The sequence below is a fragment of the Streptopelia decaocto genome, assembly GCF_964273445.1.
Source record: "Streptopelia decaocto genome assembly, chromosome: 7".
In the NCBI taxonomy this organism is placed as follows: Eukaryota; Metazoa; Chordata; class Aves; order Columbiformes; family Columbidae; genus Streptopelia; species Streptopelia decaocto.
This window is the reverse complement of record NC_138661.1, coordinates 39,939,578-39,962,221: the sequence shown is the minus strand read 5'-3', so window position 1 is coordinate 39,962,221 and position 22,644 is coordinate 39,939,578. Positions and strand designations below refer to the sequence as shown.

General features: G+C 39.7%; 1 protein-coding gene across 1 annotated transcript in view; it reads right to left on the bottom strand.

Moving 5' to 3' along the window:
- The window catches only part of LOC309442363 (cytosolic phospholipase A2 epsilon-like), a gene marked incomplete at both ends in the record, with an annotated part of 33,048 nt that extends 10,812 nt beyond the window's left edge, over positions 1-22,236 (bottom strand). The window contains 10 exons of the mRNA XM_082058142.1: positions 340-377; positions 866-958; positions 1,229-1,392; positions 1,956-2,019; positions 2,774-2,816; positions 3,254-3,294; positions 4,388-4,519; positions 8,013-8,149; positions 19,948-20,020; positions 22,210-22,236. Coding sequence (XP_081914268.1) covers positions 340-377; positions 866-958; positions 1,229-1,392; positions 1,956-2,019; positions 2,774-2,816; positions 3,254-3,294; positions 4,388-4,519; positions 8,013-8,149; positions 19,948-20,020; positions 22,210-22,236 — 812 coding nt within the window. The remainder of the gene's footprint in view (positions 1-339; positions 378-865; positions 959-1,228; positions 1,393-1,955; positions 2,020-2,773; positions 2,817-3,253; positions 3,295-4,387; positions 4,520-8,012; positions 8,150-19,947; positions 20,021-22,209) is intronic.
- Between the last annotated feature and the right edge of the window lie 408 nt (positions 22,237-22,644).

Genomic DNA, 22,644 nt, shown 5'->3' with positions numbered 1-22,644 from the left:
TGTATAAATACAAATACTCCAGATTCTTTACGAGTAAGTGAAGTGGAGTATAAACACCTGTTTTTCTAAACTCATAGCTCCATGGATTTTGCAGCCAGAAGATATTATTCTCCCCTTCCAAACTGAACTCCTGCATAGTAGCATAACAGGAAATTTCACTCAGTACAGTTAAGAATGTTCACCTTCTGGACATGGCTAATTAATACAGGGTAAAGAGTGGTAAATATAATCATTGACTAAATACCTTCTCCCTTAGTTAGAGAAAAAAAGTAAGAAGGCAAAAAAGCTGGGCAGCATCTTTTTTTTAGAACAAAAAAACCCAAAGACAGAGTTTCTTACCAGTCATTTGACTTCACATGTAAATTGATAGTTTCATCCTAGGAAAAAAATATAAGCATTGGAGATGATTTTATGTTCTTTCAGTCAGCTTTGAAGCCCTTTTTCTATGAGCCATGTTGGAGCCACAAAGCCACAACAGTCAGAAAATCCATCCCATTTTTAAAACTTCTTCAAGTCCACTTTCTTTAAATTGTTTCATACTAAAGATACACAGACCAGCACACAGTAAAAACCAGCACCAGCTCTGCCAGTGAGCCCTGTCTTACCTCATCATTCATATTTGCTCTAACTTGCATTAGTCCCCCCAGCTGGTCACAGAAATCCCTCTCTCAAATGTGTGGCTGTGGTTTTTGGTTCTGCTAAGTTTATATGAAAATGTACATGTCCATAACCCTCTCCTTTAGCAATATAAGGGCATTAGCAGTTATATATCTAAACTCTTATTTCATACTGATCTAGTTAGCTCATGCCTATTGATCTTTGGTCCATAGCTTCACATTTATCCTAAAAAGCTGATTTCAATCACCTTTGCTACTGCTACTTTCTCCTTGAAGGGAAGCGAATCAAGAGGAATGGTGAGGGATGCATGGTAGTCTTTTTTCTCTTCACCTGAGGTGCACTGAAAAATAAATTATAATGTAGAAAAATATTTAAAGTATATACCACAAAAAAGCACTGTCACTAACTTATTTTTTCAAATGGTGTTGTTGTTGAGCAGTTTCCAAGTTGGCATCTAATATTTAGGTGTCTTAGGGAGTGCAGTGCTCTTCCAGAGCAGAAGATCATGAAAGATGGCTTTAAATTACTAATATAAATTCTTCCCATTTGCTTCAAATAAGTACGGAAAACCATGAGTTTACTGTGCTTGCTCAAGCTAATGATCACATACCAAGAAGGAGTGAGGCTTCTTCTCTGCTAGAGCCACACGCAGTTCTGACAGGCTGTACTTGATATAATGGAAGTCCAGGGGCTCCGCACGTTGCAGCGGAGAACCCAGTGACAGGGTCCGGCTCGCTTCATAGGATCCCTTCACTGAAAATAAGAAATCTTTTTCTGAAAAATAAAATAAAATAAAATAAAATAAAATAAAATAAAATAAAATAAAATAAAATAAAATAAAATAAAATAAAATAAAATAAAATAAAATAAAATAAAATAAAATAAAATCTTACAGAGAAGTTAATGATCATTATCTCAGAAACAGAACATTAAATGGTCATTCAGAAGTTGTCATTTTCATTTACAAAACATTCAACAATATTTATCCGAACAAGGAACATTACAGCAAGAAAAAAAGAGAGCACTTAGGAAACAGCAGTAGCTGTTTTAAAAACTCAGACATACAGGCAAATTGGGTAAACTGTAAATTATTGAGACAGAAATACGTATTTCTATTTTGTAGCACTAATAACACTCATTATCACTCTGATCATTCCCTCTCATTTCCAAGCCCAGTTTTTATAGTTAGTTAGCATAGGCACACACTATTCCTAACCATCCAAGTCTTTAATTGTGCTCTAATTGTAAGAACAAAGTTGAGAAATTGCTGGCTAAAGAAATGAGAATTTTTCAGTTTACCATAAAACAAGATTTTTTGTTTCTAGTTGAAGACTAACCTGAAGGTTCTGTCTTTGTCCGTCTATTGTCCACCAGGACTTCCAAGGAGGAAATTTCACGAGACTGTAATAGCGATGAATGATGAGAGAATTAAGTATACAAAACACACCATATCTGAGGCACTTCACTGCTACCGATCTCTGGTCACCTGGGTCCCTGGGCTCTGGAAAACTGTGTACCCTATGTTAGGTTGATAAGAGAAAGACCTTGACACTGAAGATGTGCCAGGTTTCAGCTGAAAGAAAAATGGTTGTCGATCTGTAGTCCATCCTCAGGGGCTGGGCTGGGAGAGGAAATAACCCAGGAGGGAACAGGAGTGTGCTGAGGTCTCCCCGGGGTAGACTAACAGGTCAGTTGAATCACAGGGCTGTCCTCACAGCCCTGCTTTGATAAAGTTGGACAGCCAAGTGCTATGTCCTCTAAATAGTGAGTTAGGGGCAGTTGAGAAAGCAACTTCCATATCATCCTATGGAGGTTGGGAAAACAGAATGGCTATGAGGGTGTCCCAGGAGAAGTCCCCAGAGGGAATGATGCAGAGGCAGTAAGTCAATGAAAGAGCACTTCGGGCTTTGTCAAGAAGCTTGGTATCAGCTGCTGTTGGTGGACAGGTCTCTGGGTATCCTCCGTGACTATGTTCACTCTTTCCTAATACATCCTCCCACAGGGAGCAGCACAACAGGATGGCTGCCAGTGTCCAACCGCCCCATGTCCCTCCCCTTCAGCCCTGCCTGCACTGAGGTGTTGGGGCACCTGCCAGATTCATCTCTCCCATCACTAGGATGAAAACAAACACAGAAGATAAATAGTTTAAAATTACCACCAATACACCATTAGTGACAAGCTTTTCAGGAGGGACTGGACTGAAAGAGAGGAAAAAAAAATGCAGTCAGAACTAATATGACCTAAATACGTCTTTAAATTAATACCAAGGAATAACACTTCCTTAAAGGTTGCCTCATCCACCATAGTCTCAAATATGTCACCAACTTTTAATTTTGGGAGACATCTGAAATGTGTCTCCTTTATTTTTTTTAGGATAATAGTAAACAGTAGTAATGAGCACGATTGCTGCAGTTCTTGTTATCCTTCTCCCTTTTCAATAATGGGATAAATTAGTATCCAGGATGCTTCTTGGTAGATAAGGAACACAGTGTTTCAGCCAATATGGAACTAATTTGATAAACATTGTTGCAGTGATGCTGAGCATTTTAAACTACATTATATTAATCGTTAGCATGTGTTTGACTGCTTGCTTTTGCAAAGGGTATTTCTTCAGTCCTGTATGAGTTTTACTTACATGCTCTCTGATGCAAACTCAACCTCCAGCATCTCTTGTGTCTGTAAAAGATTAATTCATTCTAAGCATTTAAACTAATTTTCTTTCTCTCTAGCTATGGTTGTCAATTATTATTCTGCCTCCTGAAACAGATCTTAGAATCCAATTTCCCTCCTGCTCCAGGGTAGGCTCAGATCAGTGAAAGCAATAGTGTTAGAGTGATTTTGGAAACTATTCTCCCTCCTTTGTTAACCATCAGTCCTCAGGCTGACTGCACTTGCCCATTTAGCGGTGAGGCAGAATAAAATGGCAATATAGACAATTCCCAGTCCTAATCCAACAATAACTGTTGGCTTAAAACTCTTTAAAGTTGTGTCTTTCTCTGAGCAACATCATCAGAAGATTGATACTGTTGGATAGCAGAAGGCACTCTCAGTTCTTCTGGCTGGAAGGAGTCCTATAACACAGACAATACATTGACCAGTCCTCAGACAAGTTAACAGGCTCTTTGCCAATACCACTATAGAGCTGAATATCAGTACATTCAATGAAACAGCATATCTACAGAAGTATCTAAATCAGACATCTAAATACCATGTTGAAGTCAACCTGCATGTGTTTAGACACATTGAAGTAATGAGATAATTACAGCAACTGGCCATTAATGGGGTTTAGTGCCTCGGCATGGATCACTGTATTATATTCATGTATACACAGAAGAATTATAAGGCAGGGCATTAGTTTTTAAGTGAGTACTCCAACATCAGCACCAGAGTATGCCACAAGCACTGGCCCCAGGAAAATAAATTCTAACAGAGAAACTCTGTGCAATGGCAATTAGGGTCTTTTATCTCCAAAAAAACCTGTTTGAGCAACAGAGTCAATAAAGAGGAAAAAGGACAACTCTGGTGTCAGAAAAACCCTGCTAAGAGGTTTGAGGAGCTAGTAAAAACCTTCAGGTTTTATGTCCAAGGTAGGGAGGCAAACCTTGTCCACTTTGCTGAACAAGGTCTAGGAGGTATTTTGCAGGATACATGAAGTGCGAACCAATAGGAAATAAACCCTCCCACCTACAATTGCTTTACAATAAGCTATTTAGGAGGTAATACTGAAAAGGTGTTTCCTTCCTATGGTCAAGGAAGTTTTATTCCTCACCTTTGGATTTAGCTGAAAAGTCAAGTGAACTGTTTCTCCAAGCTGGATTTTAGCAACATCAAAGAGGACAGTGAAGAGGAGGTCATCTTTAGTGACTATATTTTCATCATAGACTTTCAGCTCAAGAATGTTCTGTGAACAGAGGTACAAGATTAGGAATGTCTCTATTCTGAGACCTTTAGGAGGCACGAGATGACGTGCTCAGCATGTTAAGGAAGACAGAGAAAAGATGGGGAGAAATGAGAGCGCATGCACAAACTTTTCATCCACACAGAGCTCAGGAAATGTATTCTGAACCTAACATGTATTTGGGTTTGTTGCTGATTTTCCCCTGCAGAGTAATTTAAATAACAAAGGCTAGTAGAATCCTTGAATCCAGAGCTCCCATATAGAAAAGCGAGTTTGACCTTTAAATTGGTTTGAGGTCACCACTTTTCCCTGAACTGCAGGAAACCATCTAGTGGTCAGGACTTCATTGCTATTCAAGAAAAAAAAAAAAAAATCCTTGGATATAAACAGTAATGAAAATACATTAAGAAAAAGCCATATAACTACTGCATGATTGCATAATTATATCCTGTAAATCATTAAACAGATCACATGGAGGTAATTACCATGGAATCTACAGAAGTTGCTGTGTTTTTGTTAAACTGGGGACAAAATGCACGGAAAGCATCAGAACAAAGGCTTGTTTGCATTGGATTACATTTTACAGCTCTCAATCTTCCTTCTTCCCACTGCACAAAGCTGCTGCACTCGCTCCTCTATTACATGCTTGTTTGGATGGACAGGAAGGGAAACACCCCCCTGTGCCTGGTTTGTAGCCGCACACAGGCTGGCTCAGAGGTGCCTCCTAGAGTTGATGGATGCTTTCTCAGTGGAGAAATAATTCAAGTTCTCTCCATATATTTACCATCTCATTTTCAGGTAAATTACAGGTTCTTCTTATCTGGAAGATTTCTACTTGTCCGTCATATTTAACTGAAACTTCTGAAGAGGTTCAATGCTTATTGAAAGCACACTAATAGGCACATGGTCTCACACAACACATGCATGGAATGAGTGAGCATGTGAGCTTTGCTGCATTAAAAGTTCAGAATAAATCACAGGAACATCCATAACTAAATTTGATAGGTGATGGAATATACAAATATACTGAAAGGAAGATGATCCAGAGTCCAAGTATTCAGGGAGATTTTGAAATCTATAATTTTTGTGAGAAACTGGTAAATGAGAGATGGTAAGCTGTAGTAACTTGAGTCTGCAGTTCTCTGTCAGAAGACAGAAAGGCTGTTGCTCTTTAAGAACATATAAATAAATGCATCACACTATGTTCATACAGAAATACATTTCTGTTTGAGGCTGACAGGATCAGCAGTGGGTTCCTGGCTACCAGACTTGCTGAGAGAAACATACCGAAAACAGGCAGAGAGAAGCAGCTACAGCAACTCAGTTTACAGGTCAGCCATAAATATCCTGTAAAGGATTACAGAAAGTGATGAAGGGGATATGGTGAAAGGCAATGGTTTGCAGTTTGTAGAAGGAGGGCTTGCACCAAAGAGCAAATCAGATTTCCTAGCTGTGATACTGCAACAGACTGTCCTTTTTTTTGGCTAAAATGGCTTATTTTCTCAGTGAATGACTCGTTTGAAATCCCTCAGTTTCTCCCAGCTAGCCAAGAGTGGAAAGCAGGGGGTGCTGGCTGGCTGCACTGCTGGGATGCTGTGAGGGAAGCAGCCTGGGATCTGTGGGCAGTTCACCACTGGTATCTTCTCCTGAGAGAGGACATAAGGGCAGCAGCACCAGGGTCCAGGTGTCAAGCAGAACCAGCCCTTGGCAGGGCTGTGTGCTGCCAGCTCCAGGTCAGGTGGCATGGCCCTTCTGCAGCTGGGCAGCAGGGCCCAGAGCACCAGCCCTGGAAGCCCTTCTTCGCCAGCTGTGCTTTGTCAGTCATTAATCAAAAAGGTGTCTTTCAGTAAACACTCCTGCTCCCAATGTGAACAAGCCCGACAAGTTTTTCTCTACCACAGTGGCAGTGAATTGTATAATTTTACTGAGCTCTGCCTCCCATGATTTAGCAAGATGAATACCTTAACTACACACAAGACAGAGAAGAAGATAACCAGACCAGCAGACTGGCTCTGCTTAGAGGATAATGAGCAGAACAGTTGAGGTGTATGCAGAGAAACCTGCGAGAGCCTTAGCTTGGTCTGTTGAACCCAGACAGCAGCAAGTCAGCAGTGACAGACATGCCAGAGCACTTTGGTTGTCCCAGATCTCCTGGATACATTTTATCCAGCCCACATTGAAGTCACCATGACCAGCGTCATGCTGCTGATGCTGCACAATGAAAATTATTTGGGCTAATGCCACGTGTCTTGTCTCCTGCTGCAAACTTACTGTAAAGTAAACATAAGGTATTTCCAAATACTACTCCATGAAGGACAAGTTCAAGCAGCTTCCTGTGGCCAAAGTATTTTTTTTCAGCTCTTACATGTGGTATTGAAGTTTTGAAAGACCTATCAGCCATGAATGATTGCAAGGAGCAGGTGTTCTGGTGCAAGAGCTGCGGATCAGTGGGTGCTTGTTCCCAGGCTGTTATTCCCAGGCTTGCCATTTGCCTCCGTGTTACACCTGCAGGGCTCACTGAAATTGTGCCTCACTGGTGTTTTGAAAGAAGTCAGATTTTTTTTAGATCTGCAGCGAAAGTACAGGATGTAGGCCGCAGAACAGCAGACACATAAAGCTGAAAGCTGTACCAAACAGGACTAGCACCACCTAACTCTGTGGAAGGAAGCCCGAGAGCCTGTATCATGGGAAACTTCTGCAGACAAAGACAAGAAGGATCATTCACTGGAGATCCTCTGCTGTAGCAACACTTCGCACTATTCTGACGGAGTGTGTTGTTGGAGGAGTTTATTCATGGAGGAGTTTATTGATGCTCAAGAGAGCTGCTGGACTAGCTTGCTGGTTTGGCAGCTAGCAGAAGTGCTTTTGTCCTACTCTGCTGCCAGCCCTAGGAAATGAAAGGTGCAAGTTGTAAAGCGGGGTTTGATTGCCCCAGGTATGAAGTAAACTTCCCTTTGTGGATTCCTGGACTCTGGTGTTGATGTTGTCTTTTGGAGAGAGTAGCAAATCTTCTTAAGCTCTAGCATTTGTCATCGTGATAAAAGCTCAGCTGATCTTTTGCAAACTTTAACTTTTTTCTTGTTGTTGTTGAGTTATAAGGGTTTTTTTTTGTTTGATTTATTTTGTTTTCAAGTAGTTTCAAAGGAATAGTAAAAACATACAGCACTGTGATGCTTCCACTACTTAGTTCATACATGTCTTTTATGCTCTTCAATTTACTCTGGAATTCTCACCTTTACTCTTGAAAAGCAGGGATTAAGGAAAAAAAAAAAAAAAAAGGCAGTGATTTAAAAAAAAGAAAGATGAAAAAGTGAAAAGCGAAAGAACATTACATGAAGAGTTGTGAAATATCTTGACTATCTTTTATGATACTCCACATCCCGTTACCCACATCCTTGTAGTCCCTCACACAGATTTATTTTTATGGTACCTTACGCACCAATTACACAATGAGATCTCTGGCCCAAAAGAAAAACACGTGTGCTCTGCATCTTACTTTTACTTGGCTCTGGATCCTGAAGCAAAATGTTTCATTCCACACTGGATCTTTGCAGTTCTTGATGGTTTTGGTCCGGACAGTCTCAGGGGAAGCAGTAGGCAAGGACAGGCTTACATAGCAATCAGCTTGACTAACTGTATTTGAAAATATATGTTGTAAATAACAAGTTACTGATATGTAAATAACAAATTATTTTAGAGCATAGCCTTAAAGCACCATGTAGACAGCAGACTGCAAAACAAGAGTTATTGCTTCTATTACTTTTCTTACAGGTTCTTATTCAATAGCACTCACTACTATTTGTTCCCTCTTGTAGGTGGGAGCTCTGATCGTTGATGGAGATTCAAAAAGCTACTGCAATAAAGACAACTGGTAAGAAAAAAATGTGCAGAGCCAGTTTTATTTAACAAAAACTGTTACTGGTATGTTGCCTGTTTGTTGCAAATCAGCAGATTTCTGTGATGGAGAAGAAAAGGTTTTACATTTGAAGATAACCTTTTTAAAGAGCAAAATACTTGTTTAATACTTTGACCATTTAGACAAGTGGCTAACTTCATCCTTTGCTCTTGAGACAGGAACAGAAGAGCCAAAGAGTATCTGGGGATGAAGGATCTCCCCCCTCTGGTCTGCTGCCTTCACATTGCTGCAGCCCAGTCTATGTAGTGAGCTGACTGCCTCACCCAACATGTGGTCACATCCCTCCACCATCAACAAATATGCAAAAATAGCAATGCGCTTTTATCTTACTGATTTAAACTATGAACCCTGATAGTGAAGAAACTTCTCATTTCTGAGAAAAGTGTTAATGTAACACAGGGTTGCTCAGTTAGCTTAAAATATGGCATAAAATCTTCATAATATGTATGGGCTGCTTTAGGGTGGGCAACTACAGCTGTCTCTAATATCTTCAGCTCTAAGAACTTGTTTTGTAATCACAGTAACAGGTCGGATTTGGGTGTAATAACAGGCAGTTTGATACTGTGGGATACATGCTGAGAGGCAGGATGACCAGGTGGGTAACCTGCTGGAAAAAGGCTCATGACATGTTGGCTCCAGTCCCAGCTCTGCTCCAGGCTGCTAAGTCACTCTGGGCAATTGCTTCCATTTGAATGTATCTTGCTTCTCTATCTGCATTTCCCCATCAATAAAACAATGATAATGATCCTTTCCTCTTTTGTAATCTGTTTTGACATCCCATGATTACAAACATTATACAAAAAATAACTACTGTTATTAATACTTCCACATGACCCACGAGAAGAGTGCCTTACCAGTAATTATGTGACTCTTTCTCTAGCAGTCTCTTGGTTCTTATTCCACACTTTCTTTAAACTTGTGGAGTAACCCATGTGGCAATGAAGAGGCATTGCTCAAAGCAATTTATGCAATCAGGTTATGTATGATTTATCTTTTAAGTCTTCTGAAACTGACTGAACATTAAACATCCTCTAGTTTTTCAGCATGGATTTGATAGTTTCCCCTTTATTGTCCACAGCAGAGAAGAAATGTCTTTAACATCACAAATGCAAATGTCTATAATTCTTGTAAGTAATATTAGGATATTTTTAGACTTATTACTTCAATTTTAAAATACAGAATATATGAGATGTACCTGTAGATAACAATTTCTTGGTAATAGGAGTTATAAAATATTTTCTTTCACTCTCTCCCCCACAATATTTTCTACAATTCTTCCATTGATTTTTAACATTCGACAAAGATGATATTAACTTTGTAGTTACTTCCTCAGACGCTGCCAGAGAAGCAAGCAAGAGTCAGGGTATCTGTTTCTTCAGCAACTGTATCTGCCAGATACAGACTACTGTATGTTTGTGTGTTTTAGAGAATTTGTTCATTTATGGTGTGGGATATCTCTTTGTTGTACTTAGTAGCTATGGTTCCAGATTTAGAAAACAGGTATTTGATATTTTCAGAGTATTGAAGAAGCTCCGTACTTGTGGTTTATAATCTTGTATCTAGATAGAGCTCTGGTGGGATGTCTGTTCAGTCTTTCATCCTCTCTGAACACAATAGACCTATAGCCAACTTGAGAAGTCAGTCCAGTCTTTAGCAAGGCTGTTCAACCATAATAAGCACAAAACCAAAGTTCAACAACCTGATGAGCCACAGGTAACACCAGTTCAGTTAACAACCAGCAAGGTGTAAGTCTCGACATAGCCCAGGACAAGAATGCAAATAGAACAGAGTAGAATAGAAAGGACTTTTAAGATCATGTAGTCCAACCATAAACCTAGTACTGCCAAGTCCACCACATTAAAACATGTCCCTAAGCACCACATCTACGCACCTTCTAGACACTTCCGGGGATGGTAACTCAACCACTTCCCTGGGCAGCCTGTTCCAATGCTTGGTAAGTGAAGAATTATTTCCTAATATCCAATCTAAACCTCCGTTGGCACAACTTGAGGCCAATAGATGCAGATAGAGACAAAGATATTTCAGTCTGAAAACAAGCAATCACAGCCAGGCCACTGCATGAAGAATAACAAATTACGCCCCAGAATTACAATGTTGCAGAACTTATCTGGAAACTTATATATACAATACAAATTTAGATAAATCTTGAACCAGATCCCAAATACACAGCTGTAAACACAGGTGCAGGTGGTGAGATTTATCGCTGACATCTCTTTGCATACACTCCTAGCCCTGGACAGGAGCATGTGGATGGTCAGTGCCCTCCACATTCCAGTTCTCTTCCGCTCTATTCCTCCCTCCACCACAAAAGACTTTAACTTTTACTAGCTATTAAAATTAAACATGACCAGATTGAAAGTGATTGACTTAGCCTGGCATAGAAGAAGGAGCTGAAAGAATTGTGTTTGCTAATTCAACAACAAAGACTATCAAATAGTATGGTAATAGTCAGTTCTGTAATGTCCAAATGATTGATATAAAGAAAGCAATGATCGATGGTTCTGTGTGGCCAGAGAGAAATAAACAAAGATGAATAGTAGGAAAACTGTTACAGCTCTAAGAGAGTGAGCTCCAGCGAGAGGGATTTTATATATTCTCTAGGTAACTCATTTCAGAGGGTACCGGTACCCAGATATGTATCAAAGAGTGACAGACAAGGTAAACTTGATCCTGCTTCTGGAGAAGAGGACCAGTCCAGGTGAACCTACAAGGTGTCATATGGAATTGCTGCCACGTGATGCCCATGTTCATGCTGGAAAGCAATAAACAGAATAATCATGTCACATCAATTACATTGCATGGAAACCAACTAACCGGTCTCCCTGCCAGCCTTGACTGTCAGAGAAGGAAGTGGTGGGACATCCTGACACTGTACACCAGCCCAAGAGATCAATTCCCAGATATCTGGGCGCTGCCTCCAAAACAATTGCAAACCTCCTTCTTTGACATGTATGAAGTAAGGCTGTAAGTTCATTGCAAAAGTTGCCACCTTTCCTTTCCAAATACATACAGGCTCCAAGTCACAAGGCCCAAATTGATATCTAGAGCCTCTGTGTACCATCCCAGCATAATCATCAAAAGAAAACAATACAAAAAGCAACACAATATAGTGCAGAGATGCTCACAGACAGCTGTGCTACAACTTCTCCTATCTACCCCAATTCTTCCCTGAAGCAACAGGGGATAAATTATCTTACCTAAATGGCATTTTGGGTACATGTAGCTGTTCTTGGAAGATTGTACATGCTAACAGAGGCACCTATGTCATTAGATCACCCTATATATGCTCTCTTTAGATGAAGTGGAACTAGAAATCATGTATATCCACAGGTACACCTGTTTTTCAACTTTTCATAAACATTGCCACTCTTTCACTGTTCCCACTCTCAGAGTGTCAGTCAGTGGAAACCAAAAAGACATATTTTTGGCCAAGAGGTATTATTAAGAAGTCAGACTTCCTTTGTTCCACCTCAGACCCTCCTGTGATGATATGTGGTGCAACCCCACATGTATCACTGGAAAATATTTTTTAGGCTTTTCTTTCATTTCCACTTGAAAATAAATTAGTCAAAAAACAGGTGTTGGCCAGACTTGACACTGTTGATGCAGACACTGTGGGTAGTTAGAACTTCTGAGCATGTGAAGAAACCATTATCAGAGGGAAACATCGTGGAAACAGACTAGGAAACAGGCTGCACGCAGTACACAGAAGTGCCTTGGATTGCAAAGAAAGCAGGAGTACAAAATCAGTACTAGAAGCAGCTGAACCAACAGATTAACACTCACAAATTTTCTTTCTTTGGCAAGTATTCTCAAGAATGTTATTCACCCAGTAAGGTAATAGAAACAAAAATGTTTTAAACATGTTGCTAGAACTAATATAGTTTTTGGCTTAAACATCATTATTTTGACTCAGAAATGCCTCTGAAATGCTCTATAAAAACATCTATTTATGGTACTTTTTGTTGCTCTCTTCTCCAGTGCGATTTTTCTCAACAAGCAGGAGCAATATAACATGGGAGATGTAATCTTGTGCAGGAACTGAGGCTAAGCTGCAGCACGGGCAGTGCACTGCAGTAGTAATTCCAATTTGAATTTTTTTGATTGAGATTCAGAGTTTTGAAATCAAAAGTTTTCTACTAAATAATCAAACTTAATGGCAGGGACACTTCCTCCAGATATCTTTTCTTTCAAGTAAAATTTGGTACTGAATGGGAAGCTACCAAAAGGCTGTAGCTCAGTATGATAGCGAGGAGAAGGTCAGCTGACTGGCATGAGATGTTCCTCCTTTCCTGGATTTGAAGTGCCTGAAAACCAGAAAGCATTCTCCAATATGAGTGAAGTTAAAAATATCCCAAAGTCTCACTTACAGGAAACACCTAGCATTGATAATCCATAGGAGGTTTCTGTAGATTATGTACACAGAGATTAAAATAGATAGCTGTAGAGGTTCTTTGCTTTTTCTGTTGTGGGGATGGAAGAGTTATGTAAAGGAAACAGCATGGAAATAGTAAGGCACATCATTATAACTAAGTGACAAAAATAGGGTAGGGTCATCTCATTCCCTCACATGATGGCCTGCAGCAGCCAATATGAAGGTAAGGACAACTATGTTGATGAGTTAATTTGGTAAGAAAAATTCCATAACATATAGGAATAACTCAGTGGAAGCAAGAGTGTTTACACTAAATGGGTCTTCGTGTGCCTGCGAATTCAGCCCAAAATCTTTAAATGTCAGTCACCATTTTGTGAACTGAATTTTAGACCTACAGGGCATAACATACAGGTGAAGATTATGGTTTGATTGTTTTGGTTTATCTGCTAAGGAAGGAGCTCATTCAGCTTGGATTAAAAGCTTACATTGCAGCAATGGTTCATCCTGACATGAATACTGTGACAAATGAGTTGATAACATGCACTTTGCTTCTGAGAGCCAAGTCTTCACATTTTATATGTCTTTTCTACAAAGACATCACCATCAGCTTCTTTCACATAAAAGTAAGCCACAGATAAACACACAGCCTCCAGACTCTCTTTTATCACAAGACTACAGCTAATCCTGTTTTCACAGTGAAATTAAATGAGCTCTTATGCTGGCTGGAGTCCTACAGGTCTCCCAACTGATCCAGCAGTCTACAGCAACTTTCCTGCAAGTAAGAATGATGAAAGCAATAAGAATAGATATGTATATGATTTACAAGGAACACTGATACCCAAGACCCCTTTTATCTTGTTTTCATTCTGGAACTGAAACAGAACTCTTTTAAAAGGAGTAATCAAGATTGGTCCTGAACAAACAAGAAAAGATTAATACCTTTTTCAGGCACACATCCAAGAAGACTGCCAATTGCATAGCAGAATACAACGTAAGCAAGCACCAGCACCACCATTTGTGAGTGAATCAAAGTTTTAACCTTCACTGGCCACTACTGCAGCACTACTTTACTGGCTCCTGCTGAGAGTACAGTCATACAAAGTGCCTAGGACAGAAGCCATGGTCTCACATGGACACTCACAGCCATGTTACATCTAGCCTCTTCTACTTTATATTGGCCTCCCACATAATAACAAATCACATCTGGGTTCTTGGTCCTTATCTACAAGGTAATCAATGTCCTTTGTTCAGCAAAAAGGTTGCCTGAAGCTCTTCTCTGAAGACCATCAGTGATAAAGGTCCTCAAGCTCCGTGGATCTTGCCTGTGGGTAAGGCTTTCCCTGGCACTGCTCTGAGTTTTCAGAATAAACTTCCATGAGGTCCAAGACATAGCACAGGCCTTATCACATTGTGCCTTTAGTGTACAGCTCATATCAGCAGCACACTTCATCCCATCTAGATGCGTGTGAAAGAAAGCACAGATGCATAAAACAAAACAGGTTTCTGCTCAGAGAGTACGGGAAAGAATGAATCACTGATTACAGGTATCAGTCACACTGCTTAATCATAACTGGATGCAGAGCAGATACAGCTGTTTTGATGAAACCAGAACAGCCAGGATAGAATTAGAACAGATCCTGCAGGGTCATTAACAGCACATAAGAAAATCTACTGGAATCAATGAACAAAAATGCACTTAAATGTATTTTTCACAATAAAATACCAAAGATGAGAAGTTGTAACTTCTCCTCGTCAAAGGAATACCTTGAAAATCCTGAAGCAAGTCCTGCAATAAGTAAATGTCTGTATCAATATTCATATTGTTTATAAACTTCTTTGAATGTCCCACAAAACCATTAATAGTCCTATAAACACAGATCTGCTGGGATTCAATTTGTGGTTAATGTTCAGTGTCAAGCAAAGTAGATTTTGCTCTTTAACTCAATACATCTTTGTAAGAAGGATATAGAGTAAAATATGGTCCTTATCAAGGATGATCAAAAACGCCAAGGTACAATAACTTTTAAGAAGATGTGGGAGATTGTATGCATGGAAAAAGGCAATACTCAGCTTAGTTTTGTAAGTGGTGAGAAGGTGTTATATAGGTCAGCCCAAAGAAATCTGTAAATAGAGCAAGCCTATTCGGAAATCAAACCATATACTTCATCATCATTATCTGTTGACAACTGCTGAAGTTGCTTAATTATGTTTGAAAGAAATTGCAGGCTAGTCTTGTGCTGTGATATTTTCCAGCACAGCACCTCATGAAATGTCTCAGCTCTTGCAGAAACATCCATCCAGGTCTGCTGGAACTTCCAAGTACAAACTAGAAAGTGATGTCCTCAGCAGAGTCTGCCACTACCTTTTAACTCTGCAAGCCAAATGGCAGAGGAGTGAAGGTTCATGAATTGCTACATGGATCTCTGTCCTCTGAAAGCACCATGTGGTTGTACATTGCTGCCAATGTCACCTACTCATTCCAGCCTCTCTTCTCCACCCAAGCTTCTCCCTTGTTCATTGCCATTGCCTCCAGCCTTTTCAAACCTGTTTTAAAACAGGTTTTGACATTTTAAAAAAGAGTTATAAAACATTTTATAACCTGGTTCAACCACTTGTTAGGTAGAAGCCTCATCTACACAAGAAAATAATGAAGTCTACTAGGAACACAAAGTACCATCACAAAAGGCTTTCAAGATCAACCCTGTTCAGTGAATGACTACAGCTGCAATACCACCTGTGTGGTACAGTATTAGAGCATGGTAGCTGCTCTCACCTTTGCCTTTGAGACAGAGATGAGCCTAACATTTACCTAAGATTGTTCACTGCTTTTACCAGTCCTTCAGCCAGTAATCATTTCTTCCTCTTAATGCCTCTGTGGGGCATCTAATGCCCTTGCTGGCTTCCTTTCTTTAGAGATGAGGAACTAGGGTTTTAAAGAAACTCATCTTCTCCAAGGTTATACCAAGAGTTTGGAGGAAGTCATGGGGCAACATTACATCTAATACCTTTAACCACCAGAACAGCTTTCTCTTCTTGCACACAGTATACAGAAGCCAGCGCAGTTGCAAGAAGATGCATGTGTACCTACATATAAACCATTGACACCTAAGCAGTAGAGTTGTAATAATTTCCACAGCTGTAAGGAGGTGCCCTGACCAAGATCCCTAAAGAAATAACATATTAATGAACTCCTGCATTATACATAGCATTGTCCTTGTTAGTGGCAACTTATGACACTATGAAGGCACAGCACAGGCTTTTCATCTCCACACTTCTTACTATGTATACAATACAATAGCATACAATATACACTATGGTCTATACAATACACTCCATCATAGATTTTCTGCCAACAAGACATTAAAGACTTGAGAAAGGAAAAAAGCTCAAAATGATCTCTTAGACTAGAGAAAAAAAAATGGGTGATCTGAGTGAAACTATGTCCTTACATGTATTTAGATGGTAGCAATGAACTGAGGAAGAGTGGGAGAAGAGCTGGGTAACATAAGCAAATAAAACCAAACAGATGATAGAATGGAAAGGAGCAGAGATTGTTAGCAGCTGCACCTGTGAAGCTGATTCACATCATATTCATTGAGTTTACCCATTAATTTGTTACTCACATTATGAACTGTGGTTATGACTCTGTTAATATAAACATAATTCAGGACCAGGGCTCCATTTTGACAGGTATCTTAGTAATTATGCAATTAGCTTTTGATCTTGATCGAACCAGCTTACAATTACAGTAAGAAAGCCCCGCTTCAGGATATGACATCACAGGGAGGAGCTTCTGTTGGTCAACAACCACTTTTATATCTGTTTGTTTCATTTTCTCAACCAGTGAGGAAACCCTTGTTTACAGGCCTTGTTGTAACTCGGCGGGTATCCACATAGCTGCTTCTCTGTCCTTACGTAGATTCCTATGGCCAAGCATTTGTCCTGGGCTGCTTTTAGGGTTTCTCAAAAGTCAGTAACCACATCCATCTTGACAGGGAAGTGATTCCACCCTAAAAGCAAACGTGCCATTAGCACTGGCCAGTGCAGGCAGTTGCCTGCTGGCACTGCCCCTGCTGCCTGCCTGCCCCCTTTGCTGCTGCCCCCTCACATCACTGCTGCAGGCGGTGGAAAAGAAGTATACACAGTTCGTTGTGTGCATATCTTCAGCCAGTCCTTTCTGCACACCATATTTTCCCTTGGAGAACACAGCAATGAAAGGGAATTCATTATTACAATGATGTTACACAGGATTGAGGTGATATAAGGAAAAAAATTATCAATGCCATTTTCCAACTCTTAAAATCAATGGCAAGTGTAGTGTTGGGAGTTTGCTATTAAAATTACAAAGCAGCAAGGCCCAGATTTAACAGTCTAGTCAAACTTGAAGATGAGTCTAAGGTCTTTATCTGATGAGAATGCTGCTTGAGATTAGCTTGGCAAATTAAAAAAAAAAAAAAAAAAAAAAAGTAGCTGCAGGCCATTCCAGGAAAAGGTTTCTGGAGCCTTGGAATTTGCTAAATACAAAGTAGGGTGAGCCACTATTTTTAAAGACTTTTTTTGTTTGTTACCTAAGGGAATACTTCTGTGAAATACACATATGTAAAAAATGTTACTTTATATTTTACTCATAGCCCATGAAACAAACAAATTTCTCTCCTATAAGTGCCAGTTTGCAGCATGGAAGATATTTCTTTTCCCTCCTGAAAGACTGGTGAACTCTGCCACCAATAAAAGGGCTGCACTAAACCAGATTTGCCAGATGTGTGAGGTGGCTTGTGCCCAGCTGTGACTGCAGTGGCAGCCTCTGAGAATCAGACTCTGACTCCAGCAAAGCACTGATGACTCTTTGTGAGTCTTTGCAGTTTGAATTATTTCTGTGCCATCTTTCAGCTCTCAGTCCCTCATCTCTGTCTCTCTTAACTTTAAGTTGTATGGAAGAAGTGATTAAAACAAATAACTGTGAATGGGAAACACAACTGATCCTTCTCCTAAAATATATCTTGAGCTAAATATATTCCAAATATTTACAAATACTTGAATAAATACACAAATTACATGACAAATACATTCCCACAAAAATATTCTTTTAAAAAAAATATTTTTTGAGCAAAGACTCATTTTAGACAAGTAAATATCTACAGAACTACAGATATGTGGGTCTAATTAGTTATCTTTGTTTTCTTCTTAAATCATGGTTGGTACATTCAAGCAACTCTATTCACGTGCAATTAAATGCATAGATTAGGGTTCCTCAGTTTGCTTTCAAAGTCTCCACTTGTCACTGCTCATAAATACACTTCAGCCTGAACCACTCTGAATTTGGTATAGACTACAAAATGAACATTGCTGTACATGCCAATACCTCTCTCTTCCATGGCAGAGCCTTTTAATGGCTGCTTTTGGATCTCTTTCTCTGAGGACTTCTCTCATTGTTTAGCTGCTAAAAGCTTTGTGCACAACATTTTTGTTAAGAATAGAAGGGCCACCATGTAAATCTTCCTACTACACTCTCATGCTGTTTTTCTAATCCAGTTAATGCTTTTTTAACAGTCTCATGTCTCATGATGTGTATCACACCACCTGGCATGGATCCACTAACAAAATTAATTGCTCTGAGAGAGCATAGAGGTACAGTGCAGGCAAAGACTCCCTGGCTCTCTGCTGTGCCACAGGCAACTTGCTACTGATTTTCAGGGGGAAATAAATCATGGTGCTCTGTTGCACAATGAGGAAAGGCAACTGGAATAGAGAATTGAAGAGACTGCTCCTCTCAGATCCTGGCACCTCGCACTGTTTCTTTTGGCTCTTGTCAGCAAAGACCTTCCTCCACATCTGGCTTTGGAAACAAATCCCCAGTGATATAGCTTCATACCTGCAATCAGGCAGTCAAACTTCTGCTCAAAATGAAGATAAAGGATAAAGACTAATAAAAGATAAATAACAAAGATAAATAACTATGGATTTCTGGAAGTTCTTTGCTCCTTAAGAACATAAAGGCTGAACTTTCCAATCCTTGTAGAATGCTGAGAAAGAAATAAACATCCCTGATTTTAATGCCAAAGACAGATTCTCAGGTAATCAATTCCGTAGGTGGTTATCTTGATGCAACTGGCTTTCAGGGCAATGTAGGAATTCCCTTTGGCTGGTATTGTTTATGCAAGAGGATAGTTCAGGCAAGGTTAAAAAGACAGAGAGGGAACAGAACCATCCTTTTGTTCTCCTCTGGAAATGTGCTGTTTTCAAGAAAAGGCAATATTCCTGTGTGAGGCTTAACAGCAGAAAAGCAAAAATTTAATAGTAATCTCTACAGAGGCAAATACTCTTGCTGAGTTCACTTGGTCTTACTTAATATTAAAAGGCACATACATATTCAGTTCCTTTCCATTGCATTCCTGTCTCATTCTTTCTCTCTGAAGCAGATATTGGAGTTGACCATCATCTCTCTTTCTCATACCTAAGTAACCACTGAGATTCTCTCTCTTTCCTTTCTTTCCTTCCAGTTCCACCCATTCTACCAAATCCCCAGAAACATTTCAATAGTCCTGGTTTCGCCTTGTATGGCTGATATTTCAAATACATTTCAGTAAACACTTGACAGAAAAAAAAAAAAAAAAAGAAGTTGTGTTTGGTTTACTTTGTTTTTAAACAAATAAAAATTCAGAGGTGCTTGTATTTCTACTGTCTGCAAAAAACAAACAAGTACAGAAGATGATACTAAAGCTCCATGTTACCCCACAGGCTCTGGCAGCCACTTGACATCAGTGCTGGTGTTTTTGTAAAGAAGCAGAGGTGCTGCCTGCATCATAGCACAGCAAAAACTGCAAATGAGAATTAACAACTAAGATTGTTCATCAAAACTGGCTCTGAAGCTTGTCAGCTGTTAAGATATTTTACAGGATACCACAGTAGACCTTTGATATTTCTACTAATAGTAACATTCTGTAAACTGGAAGACATTGTTTATACAAAAGTGCATTCTAAGAACAGTCCAAATTCAAATATGCATAAATATTTGAAACCACGGTGACGTGTTGTTCACAGATACAAGTTACAATGCTTGCTCATACTCTGTTTTCAGAACTGAACTACAGAACCGCAAGGAAAGATAGGGATACTCACACAGATCTGCCTTTCTCAGGTTTCTCATTCTTATGATTTTTACAGAGAGTGAGTAGCATGGGCATTCTTCACTCTGCAGGAAAATGACAGAGTTATTACCTGCATAAATATTAACTTGTTTATGTTTCATAAAACATGCCCTCCCATAAATGCATGTTGCAATTTTCAAAGCCATGCAGCAAAATTTGAAGATGAACTACTTACACTGCTTTGGAAATTAAAACCATGTCTATAAAGAGTTTAAACAAAAAAAGAGGTAGAAAAAGATAAAATATTCCTCTGTGTATGTAGGCTATTGACGGGAGAAATAACAGTAGAGTGCATAGCACAATAAAATGGTTTTAAATAAAATTAGTGCTTACATTTTGTGACTGAATATTTTAATTTAAAATAAATCTTCATCAATAATTAAGCTGGAAAAATAATCTGGCAAAAATGAGTGGGCATGAGAAACCCCTCTGTTAAACATTTGTAGGGAAAAAAATATCAGTTCTCTTGAACAACTGAACTTTCACATGGAAAACAGATAATTTTATTTAGTAAAATTTCCAGCTTCCCTTTTCAAACCTTTATCAGGAACTGCTTCCAGAAATGGTGGATAATAAATACATGAAAGACTGTGAGTTGTTCAGCTATTGTGGTCAGGAAGAAGAGAAAGAGGGGATACAAAAAAAAACATTAGGAAACAGAAACAAACCCTGGTAAAACACATCTTCATGATGCTGTAGTTTTTAATGTCTTAGTTATGTTCAAGAGAATCATGACCCCAAAGGAAAATGAAACTGTTCGGGTCAGCGCCACTGCACAAATGCAGCAGAATCTCCACAAAAGAAAACAACTTAGGAAGAGATGTTAACAAAATTTCTCCACCCAAAGCAGATGATGGATATCTGCAAAAAGGACCATCAGCTGAAAAGTCAAGCACAGAAGGAAAGACAAATAACTAGACACAACTCAAACAAATTATTAATTATTGCAGATTTTATTACCTGAAAGTTTTGCTGTTGCTTCACTGGAAGTCATTACCTAACCCCTCTCCACTCTCTGCTAGCAGAATGACTCCATTAAATCCTTCAGAGGGATTTTGTCACTCCCTTTCTTTTTCCACTTAGGATCTGAGCCAGCTAAGAAGTTGGATGCAAACTCCCCTATCACTCTTGAATTATGATAAGCTGACCTTAGTTTGTATTTTATGTCTCACTCCAAAACAGAAAGTCATGTTTTAATGTCTTCCATCTGGATTCCAGTTCTCATTGGAAAAAGTGTCCCACTTCCCCATCACCGAGAAACCTCTGCTTTTATTCATGAGGCTGCTTCGGTGGTTAAGGGCAGGGGGATGAGGTGAGAGGACAGTCCCATTCCTTGCTTTGTACACAAAGTTTCTGCACAAAGACCATCGCCAGACTCTGTACTTTACTCTCCCTCTTTTCATAAGGATGAACCAGTAGATCCTGTGTTTCTTTAACCAGTTTGGTTAGACATTCACACTTTCTATTTCTTAAGTCATGGGGATCCTACATTTGAGGTCTCCAAGCATCAATGCACACTTAGGCTAACACACACCCATATTAGAGAGAGAAACTCTACAATCTCCATTTTACAGCAGGGGAAGCAGGCACAGGATAACTTACTTATAGTTAGACAACAGATTAATTTCAGACCTGAGGAGAGGGCAGAGGATGTGACTCTCTGAAGCCCAACAGACAGTTTTAGGGCTTTCCCTGTCTGGTTATGTTCCAGAAGAAAAAAAAAAAAAAAAAAATTAGTCTCAGAGATTATGGTCAAAGGCAGGTCACACAAATGTAAAACTAGGACCATCTTTGTGTCCATGATTAATGACTGTTTTTAGTCAGCGTCTTTCCTGTGTACACCACTGCCAGGCAGCTCATAGCACAGCTACGTGGGCACAACTTGTGACAATATTCATTGCTGGCAGATGCTGGGCTGTAGAAGAGCCCAATTTACATAATACTTTTATCAAACCACACATTCAGCCCAAATCCACAGCAAGCTCCTTTGAGGCACCTCAAACTGCTTCTCAGCCTCCACGTGGATCACTCACTGCAGCTGAACTTCCCTCCACCACCAAAAGGGCTTCCACAAGGCAGCCAATATCAGCAACACTATCAGTCAGGATGACATAAATAAGTAAATACGTACATGAATTTGGACTAACAATTCCCAAGTCTTCTTCTAGGCACCAGAATCCCAGTCACAAACCCACCTTAGGTCATCTTCAGCTTCTGGTGAATTCAGTCTTACCTCATGAGCACTCCAGTATGATCCCATCGTGCTCCCCACTGCACACAAGTCTGATACGCCTATCACTTCAGCATTAGAGGCAACAGCTGGCAGTGACTCACAGAGTACCTCTGCAGACTTTAAGGAGGCACTTGCTGAGGAGCAAGTGGCTTATCCATGCCCCACCTTCCTCACTGCCTGAAAGGGAAAATATGAGGAGAGAAGGGTAGGGATATTTGATAGCAAAACACCAGAGGTGTGTGTTGAGAGAAGGCTGTACACACCAAGGTGCCAAGCGTTATTAGCTATACAAGATAAGGGAGTGATAACACACAGCACTTTTGCATGGATACCTATGACCTGGCAGCCTAAGCAATGCACAAGTCAGAGAAGATAATAGCAGCCACCTATAGACTGGAGGAAAAAAAAGCTCTACAACACCCAAATCAACAACCA